The sequence below is a fragment of the Eptesicus fuscus genome, chromosome 10, assembly GCF_027574615.1.
Source record: "Eptesicus fuscus isolate TK198812 chromosome 10, DD_ASM_mEF_20220401, whole genome shotgun sequence".
In the NCBI taxonomy this organism is placed as follows: domain Eukaryota; kingdom Metazoa; phylum Chordata; class Mammalia; order Chiroptera; family Vespertilionidae; genus Eptesicus; species Eptesicus fuscus.
The window spans coordinates 36,111,282-36,120,528 of NC_072482.1; the positions used below are offsets into that span (position 1 = coordinate 36,111,282).

General features: G+C 38.1%; 1 protein-coding gene across 1 annotated transcript; it reads left to right on the forward strand.

Moving 5' to 3' along the window:
* The first annotated feature begins 3,825 nt into the window (after nucleotides 1-3,825).
* LOC114231049 (mitochondrial import receptor subunit TOM7 homolog) lies at nucleotides 3,826-4,301 on the forward strand. Its single transcript, XM_054722359.1, has one exon. It carries the CDS (start codon nucleotides 3,826-3,828, stop codon nucleotides 4,081-4,083), a length of 258 nt encoding a protein of 85 aa, XP_054578334.1. The 3' UTR covers nucleotides 4,084-4,301.
* The last annotated feature ends 4,946 nt before the right edge of the window (nucleotides 4,302-9,247 follow it).

The following is a 9,247-nucleotide window of genomic DNA, read 5'->3' on the forward strand; positions in this document are numbered from 1 at the left end:
GACTGACAACTGAAATAAGTAAACACCTAGGGGCGATGGCTCACCAACGTTATTGTCATGTATGCAGTGCATCAATTTGAAGGAGGTGAGAACCACAGAAGTGCCCAGGGAACTTTCCAGATGACTATGACACCATCAATTCAAAATTACTTTTTATTAGATAACATGTATACACAAGACACAAAAACCAAAAAGCATAAAAGGTTTCACAGTACAGAGTACATCTCCCACCTTACTTCCCTTCTCAGAGGACTACTACCAGTTTTTGATAGCTAAAACAATCTTCTTCTATATGACTTTTCTTCTCCAAAACTTTTTTCTCTTTCTGCACTTATATTTCTGTTGCCTACAACCTTTATATATATATATATATATATATATATATATATATATATATATATATAATGTTTTTATTGATTTTAGAGAGAGAGGTAGGGAGCGGGAAAGAGGAATAGAAACATCAATAAGAGAGAAACATTGATCAGCTGCCTCCTACAAACCCCATGCTGGGGATCAAGCTCACAACCCGGGCATGTGCCCTGACTGGGAATTGAACTATGACCTCATGGTTCATAGGTCGATGCTCAACCACTGAGCCACACCAGCTGGGCTGTTGCCTCCAACCTTAATTCACAAACTTATTCCACAGGTAGTCATAAAGAGGACCATGCTACAAAGTTCACACTTCAAAACAGGCCATTGAGAAAGTGGGGCCAATGCATATTTCATCTCTTATTTCTTGGAACTATTATTAAGTTACTGACCTGTTGCTAAACTCAGCTCAAGGCTAAACAACAAACATCCTGAATCAAAGATTGCAACATGGATGTATATAAACTTGACACACTCCTCATCATGGTGGCCAGACCATTGGCATTCTTCACCTTGAAAAGAACCAATCCATTTTGATAACCAGCATTCTCTATTTACATACTGGGCCTAACCAACCCCAACTGACCTAACCTACATACTTCATTTACATGGGGACTTAACGAGAACAGCTCTTACATTTTGCCCTTTGTAAACCTGCTTTTCTTTCTTCCCTTTGGGGAACAATTAGGTTGCTACCTGAACCTGTGTCCTGGATTGCACTCCCTCCTTTGCTAAAATAATTGCTTTCATTTTTTTTTTTTTTTTTGCCTTTTAAAAAATATATATGTTTTTATTTTTCTATTTTTTATTTTTTTAGAGAGAGAAAGAGGGATAGAGAGATAGAAACATCATGGATTGGCTGCCTCCTGCAGGCTTCCTATTGTTGATCAACCCTGCAACTCAGGCATGTACCATGAATGGGAAATGAACCAGCAACCTCTTGGTTCATGGGTTGACATTCAACCACTGAGCCATACCAGCTGGGCAAATAATTGCTTTTTCTTCTTTATTACAACCTAAACTTTATTTTTTGTTAACATAAATATAGAACTACTAAAAGTAGCCAATTTGTCAAAATTATGTTAATGGTCTTTGGATACATTTCTTCAATATGAAAGAAAATGTCTCATTCTTATCAAGGTGTATGTATTTTCAAGACTAGACTAGTTTATCTAAAGCAATCACTATGCCACGAGTGGGATTAATCTGACTGAGTTATACAAATCAAGCATACTTTGGAACTCAGCTCAGCCCCAAAGCCATGGTAGCTAAATATTGGTCAAGATGGAAGTGGACATTGTTGAGTCACCCTCAGGGTCTAGGCGACGTAAAGTCTATTTTTGACATTGGCACAAATTTTAAGATGACACAACTGTTTACTTGATTCTTAACTTAGAAAACCAAAACAAAATACACAACCTGCCTAAGGTTGTGAGGATAAAGTATATTTTCTATACAGGATTAGGCAAAGTTCTTCTGTGGACTTAATAAAAAAGTACTTAATGGATATAAAATTATTCTATATTATAGTGTTTTAAAATTTATTATTAAGTTAGAGAAATCTCTTAAGGAAATAAGTTTTCAGAAGAATACTAATTTTTGTGTATGACCACAAAGCCTCTTAGCTTGGAAGACTGCCCAGGCTCATGATTTGGACTTGACTAAGGTTGATTTAATTTTAGTTTTTGACTATTAAACCATCAAAAATAAATGCAAAGATTAAACAAGATTTAATGATATCAATGAGTGAAAGGGGTTCCCCCACAGATTTATGTCCTAAATTCTGCCACTGAGATTAAAAGCCTAAATCCATGATCAAGGACTGGTCCTATTACCATATGAGAAAAAATTTTTACATTACAATGCACATTGGCCCTTACTGAATTTCAGTTCAGTAAGCTTGGCTACAGCCCACCAAACCTATAATATATCCAGATTCCAAAAAAAGAAAGTACTTAAATTATGCCCGGGCTGTGTTACTCAGTGGTTGAACATCAACCTATGAATCAGGGGGTCACGGTTCGATTCCCGGTCAGGGCACATACCTAGGTTGCTGGCTTGATCCCCAATGGGGGGCATGCAGGAGGCAGCCCATCAATGATTCTCTCATTATTGATGTTCCTATCTCTCTCTCCCTCTCCCTTCCTCTCTGAAATCAATAGAAATATATTAAAAAAAAAAAACATTCTTAGGGATATGAGTCCACATATTGCCAGTTCTTTTATAAAGCCACATATTCTAGACAGCTTCTAAATCCTATTAACGACAGCCTGGCCTACGCACATGATTTAAAAGAAATAGATCAGGTACTTAAAACTTTTTCCAATTAGGCTGATTTCATGATAATAGCAGGTAAGAAGGAAATAGCACCCACATCCTGTTCCCCTACTTTTTCATGCCTGGCCTCAGAGTAGAATACTCTCGCAGTCCAAACAGCTTTACTTTTTCAGGGTAGGTCTGACTGGCAACTGACATGGTTTTTAATGGCTTCTCCAGGAGTCCTCTCCATAGTCCCCTCTGAGGAAAGCCGCTAAAGAGGCAAGGTAGAGTCTCACACCAGTAGCTATGGTCAGATTTTACATAATGCTCTCTAGCTTTTTCTATCAGAAGCAGGCGATTGTTCTACTCTGCCAAGCTGGTTACATAACAGGCAAGGGCCTTTGCAGAGTGACAACACATTCAACACCAAATACCTCAATGCTTTATCTTGCTTAGGATGACAAAGTTCAGTAAAATGTCAAAGTTCATGAAATACTTTCATGGGCATGAGGTGCTTGACCAGTACAAATGTTCTCTCACTCACTATGTACTAGTAATACACTCCAATCCAAAGCATTTCAAACTAAATTATGACTTTTTCTCAAGAGGAGATCATCATAAACATTTTTAAAGTAATTTCTCATTGAAGGCCTAACACATCTTCCCTTTTATCTACCCAAATGAAACAATTTCACAAGAACCTATCTCCAATTTACCACTTCATGGATAATTGCTGGTATCTAGTCTTAACATAATACTGTTTGCTTTTATAATACAACTAGAGGCCCGATGCACGAAATCTGTGCAAGGGCCTCAGCCCTCGCAGCCCTGGCTTCGTCCAGAAGGTCGTCCGGAAGGACGTCCAGTCTAATTAGCATAGTATGCTTTTATTATTATAGATGAAACCAAGACTGTAGTACATGCTTGTGATATAGGCTTAATAGTCACCATGTAAGTTCTACACCTTTAATAAACCAGGTTTCCAATATTATCTTTTCATATACATGTAATACAATATTGAGATAAATCTAATTTTTCCACAATTATTTTCTAGGTAAAGAACATGACTTAATTCAAGATAGCTGTTATTATTAGGTAGATTCATATGAAATACCAACATCTGGCTTTTTTTTTAACCTACAGAAATAGCAATTTAATTTGATTCCACCTAATTCCATGGTGGTTTTAAGAATAATGTATATACACGCCCCTCTTTCCTCGGAGGGAGGACTCCACCGCGGTCGTGGGTGCTTGCATCGGCGCCGGGGCCGTCACCATGGTGAAGTGGTGAAGCTGAGCAAAGAGGCCAAGCAGAGGCTGCAGCAGCTCTTCAAGGGCGGCCAGTTTGCCATCTGCTGGGGCTTTATCCCTCTCGTGATTTACCTGGGATTTAAGAGGGGTGCAGATCCTGGAATGCCTGAACCAACTGTTTTGAGCTTACTTTGGGGATAAAGGACTGTTTGGTCATCTGGATTTGGAAGCAATCAATGGACAGTAACAACATGGAAGGTGTGCCCTCTGGCTGGCAAAAGAGATGGGACATCGTTCACACGTTCACCAATGGAATGGCACAGGGCTCTTCTCAGATGCATCTGTGGCAGAGTGGAACCTCTACTGACTTATTTATGGTAGACTGTATCAAAATAAATGTTTTTTTAACAATGTTAAAAAAAAAAAAGAAAAAAGAATAATGTATATATCCCTAACTGGTATGGCTCAGTGGATAGAGCGTTGACCCACAGACTGAAGGGTACCAGGTTCAATTCCAGTCAAGGGCATGTACTTTGGTTGCAGGCTCGATCCCCAGTAGGGGCATGCAGTAGGCAGCTGATTGATGTTTCTCTCTCATAGATGTTTCTAACTCTCTATCCCTCTCCCTTCCTCTCTGTAAAAAAAAAAAAAAAAAATCAATAAAAATATATATTTTTTTAAAAAGAATAATGTATATAAACCTAATAAACATCATAATAATGGAGAAATAGGAAATAGAAGTATCAACTGCAATCATCTAGAATTCAATTCTGACCAATATATAAAATACATAAAATTGTTTTCCCACATCCAAGATTATCAAAATTATATGGTTTTCGTACCTAAAATTTTAAACACTTAACAATGGATCATCTAAAGGGCTAACACATCCATTAGGCATAAGGAGGCACAGTGCCTGGGGCCCATGATACTTTTAAGGTCTTATGAAAAAAATGTTTTAATGCTATTTCTTTTAAAATCAGAAGAAAAATTAACATGATGATAATAATAAACATAATAATGAATCCAGCCTGTATTGTATTGTTATACCAAAACAGCTTTAAAATTAACGTAAAAATAAAAAATATAGTTTATATGTCTAAAAAATTATTTCTTGTGGAGGAAGGGCACCATGATGGCAAAACTGCCCAGGGCACAGGAAAGTCATAATTGAGCCCTGATCACCTGAAAACTTGACTGTAAATTAATAAATGTTGACATTGGAGGAGTCTGGTAGGAACTATTGTAAGAGATGTGTGCTATTTTGAGGACATATTCATTTACAATTTAAAAAATATTAGCTTGAGTTGCACTTAATCAAAAGTTTTAAATGGCCGAAACCGGTTTGGCTCAGTGGGTAGAGCATCGGCCTGCGGACTCAAGGGTCCCAGGTTCGATTCCGGTCAAGGGCATGTACCTTGGTTGCGGGCACATCCCCAGCGGGGGGTGTGCAGGAGGCAGCTGATCGATGTTTCTCTGTCATCGATGTTTCTAACTCTCTATCCCTCTCTCTTCCTCTCTGTAAAAAATCAATAAAATATATTTTAAAAAAAAAGTTTTAAATGTTCTACATTAGAATTTTAGTTACTGAACTGCCTGCTAAAATATTAGAGAGAAAAATTTTGAAATGAAACAGGAACAGAAAGCATTGACTAAAAGAAATGAAAATAAAAAAAAACAAGCATAAAGCATTATAGTATTAAATAACATAAACAAGGTAATCAATAAATTGAAAGTTAATTGCAATATTATAATGTAAAATTATGTTAAAACAGAAACATATACAGTACTTATAACAGAAACTTAGACATTATTCTCATATAACTCTTGTTAAAGAACAAAAATTGAACCTAGTAAATTTCAAGGTCTAATTGGCTTTATTGAAGAATTCATGAATTAGGTAGCATCCCATCTAATACATAAAATGGTGCTCTGAGGAGCTATACAAAACAGACGACTTTTATAGGTAGAAATAGGGCAGAAAAAGAAGAAAATAAAGGAAAAAAGGAAAGAAAGAAATAGGGCAGAAAAGAAAGTTAAAAGAGTGGATTATTTCAGACAAGGTTACCTTCCTTTCATGGAAAGCAGTGGGTCTTATCTGGCAGATTACCTCACAAGTGCTGACGAGGAAATTCCAGATTGATTGGTTTAAAATAACAATCCTGGCCCTGGCCAGGTGGCTCAGCTGGTTGGAGTATCCTCCCTTACATTGAAAGGTTTCAGGTTTAATCCCTGGTCAGAGAGTGTATGGGAATGTAGGGGGAGGAGGAGGAGGTGTGAGTTAATAGATCTCTCTCTCTCTCTCTCTCTCTCTCTCTTCTCTCTCTCTCTCTCTTCCCTTTCGCCCCCTCTCTCTAAATTCAATAAAAACAGGGTTAAAAATAAGTAAATAAAAACAATCCTGGGAGAGGCTGAAACTGAAATTAGGTTAGGTATTACGTTTTGATGGAGCTTATCACAAGTGACTCCATTTTGGGTCTATTGTTTCTTTTTAACACTCATTGTTTATTTCCCCTTACACAAATGCACTTAGCCCTTCAAAAACTATCAACCAGACATAACTTGCAGAACCTGCTATTGTCTTCTGAAATTTGTTTTTAGTCATGGCCTAACTATATGCTGCTTCTAATCGTAGTGTTGAAAAGAACATGATTGATAATTGTGTTTTCAAAGAAATAAATGTATTAAACTGGGTCACTAGTTACATAAGCAGTTTTATATACAACATTTTAAATCTGGCTGAAATAGAGGAAACAATAGCTGTGATACAAAAGAAAAATTTTTAGCCCTGTTGCAGAAGACCAAAGAAAGCCAAGGACACTTCAAAGAAACAGAGGGAGCCAAAACCGGTTTGGCTCAGTGGATAGTGTGTCAGCCTACAGACTGAAAGGTCCCAGGTTCAATTCTGGTCAAGGGCATGTACCTGATCGATGTTTCTAACTCTCTATCCTTCTCCCTTCCTCTCTGTAAAAAATCAATAAAACATATTTTTAAAAGAAAAGAAAAGAAAAGAAATGGAGGGACACTGTTTAATACACCGGCGGACTCAGGAACAGCCTTCCAAATCTGAGTGAAGGAACACGCATGGGACCCTCCCTTATATCTCCCTGTGGTCCTTGTCCCACAAACATGGATTATGCTTCTGGTTCTTTTCTCGGGCCTTGCAAGAAGGCCCCCAGGTGTTGGGGGGCTCCAGGCCATATCTGATGGTCTGGCTTGGCGCCAGTGTTAATAACCCTCCCTCCAGGGCAGTGCACTGTTCACAATAACAGGTTCTGCAAGACCAGTATCTGGGAAAGAGATAGTGACCTAATTATAGGTTATCAAGAATGTACACTGAGCTTGCTGGCATGGATTCAGATCACTATCCCCCAAATATCAGGGTTACATTGGAATTAGCCCTTTTTAGCCTTCTCAGCCCTACTGGTAAACAGAGAGGAAGCTTTGTTATTATATATCTATTGCCAACTCAAGACTTCCTCCTGGCCTCCTCAAGACAGCTCAAGTTGTTTCAGCATTGTGATCTTCAAAGCCAAGCTAGCTTGATCCCTGGATTGCTAATCCTTTTTAGGGTACCTTTCCTAGATTTCTATCACAATGTTACTTGGGGCAAAGACATTTTCTGGACCTCTCAGAAGATTGGTATTAAATGGTCTCTAAGGAGTCTGGGCTCTAGAATTCTGTGATTCTGAGTTTTCCTTGGGAAAAAAATTATTTTAAATACGTTGTATTCATTTGTTTATAGCAGATAAGTATTAATCTACTGATGCAAGACTCTTCAACAGTGCATTGAAGATGAAGGGCAAAACACATTCAAAGGCTCTGAAGAAGAAAAAATGGCAAAGTATTTGAGGAACTGAAAGAAATAAAAAGTGGTTGAAGCTTAATTAAGGTGAAAATGCTGCAAGATTAAGCTAGTGAAGCAGGTAGTAGATCAATGAAGGATTTAGGACTTTTTTCTTAAGAGACAGGGAAATTTGAATAGTTTTAAACAAGTGCTTTGATATGTGTTTAAAAAAAAGATTATTGTGGCTTTTGTGTGAGAAATCATAGAGAATAAGAAATGACTCATTTAAACCTGTTTTTATAGTACTTTGGCTGAGAAGTGACAGTGGCTAAGGCTAAATTGGGGTCATTGGAATTGAGAAACAAAATGAATAAACTCAAGATATATTCAGGAAGTAGAATTGATTTAAAAAGAGAATCAAGAATAATTCCTAGTTTTCTGGTTTGTGACACAGTGTCAAAACTATTCACTGAGCCCAGCCGGCGTGGCTCAGTGGTTGAGTGTCGACCTATGAACCAGGAGGTCATGGTTTCGATTCCTGGTCAGGGCACATGCCCGGGTTTCGGACTCGATCCCCAGTAGGGGGCATGCAGGAGGCATCATTGATTCTATCTCATCATTGATGTTTCTATCTCTTTCTCCCTCTCCCTTCCTCTCTGAAATCAATAAAAGTATATTAAAGAACAACAACAACCACCACCACAAACTATTCACTGAGTGAAGAGTCCCAGGAGCAAAGTAGTTTCGGGAAGGGTCTCATGCGCTTAGATACTTTCAAAAGATCTTGTACATTGTCTCAGTCCTGTTTTCCTTGAATTCAGCTTGCATGGGATGATTGTATAGCCTTAAAAATGTTGGTCCTTTGGTCATCACCTTTGATCTTTCTTTTTTGTGGGACTCAGACTACACAGAAAACTGAGGGGATTCTTAATATGGATATTTCTGAATACATATTTTTGATGCAACTTAAATAGGCCACAGCTATGTTGGTGTATTGCCTGCAAAGCTCTCAAATGTATGGTATGGTCAAACATCCTAAAAATTATAAAGAGTAAGATCTGCACTTTCTGTTGCAAAGAAGACAAATTCTAGTGGATTGAGGAGAGAGGGGCTCTTGAGAAGGTGAGAAGGTACGAGAGCAGCAATTTTCAACCTTTTCACCTCATGGCACACAAACTAATTACTAAAATCCTGTGGCACACCAAAAGTATATATTTTCTGCATATGACAAAAAATAGGTATAATTTTGATTCATGCACACTGGATGGCTATTGTTTTGTTAGCTGTTGTTATTTTTTATTTTGACAATCTAAGGAAAAAGAGGTCAGTGCTCCTGACTAAATAGGCAGGTATTGCATGTTTTAAAAATTATTGTGGCATGCAGGTTGAAAATCACCGCTGGTTTCTAGCAAAAGAGTGCCTAAAACCCTTGTAATTACCTGAGTGAATGTGTGAAAGGCACATCTCTTGTTATTCACAACAAGCCCCTTTCAACCACACCTGAGTGCATGCTAATTCGGTGGCTCTGCACGGGCTCCCAGATAGCCTCAGGATGGGGGCTGGTTGCCAGAGGAACCA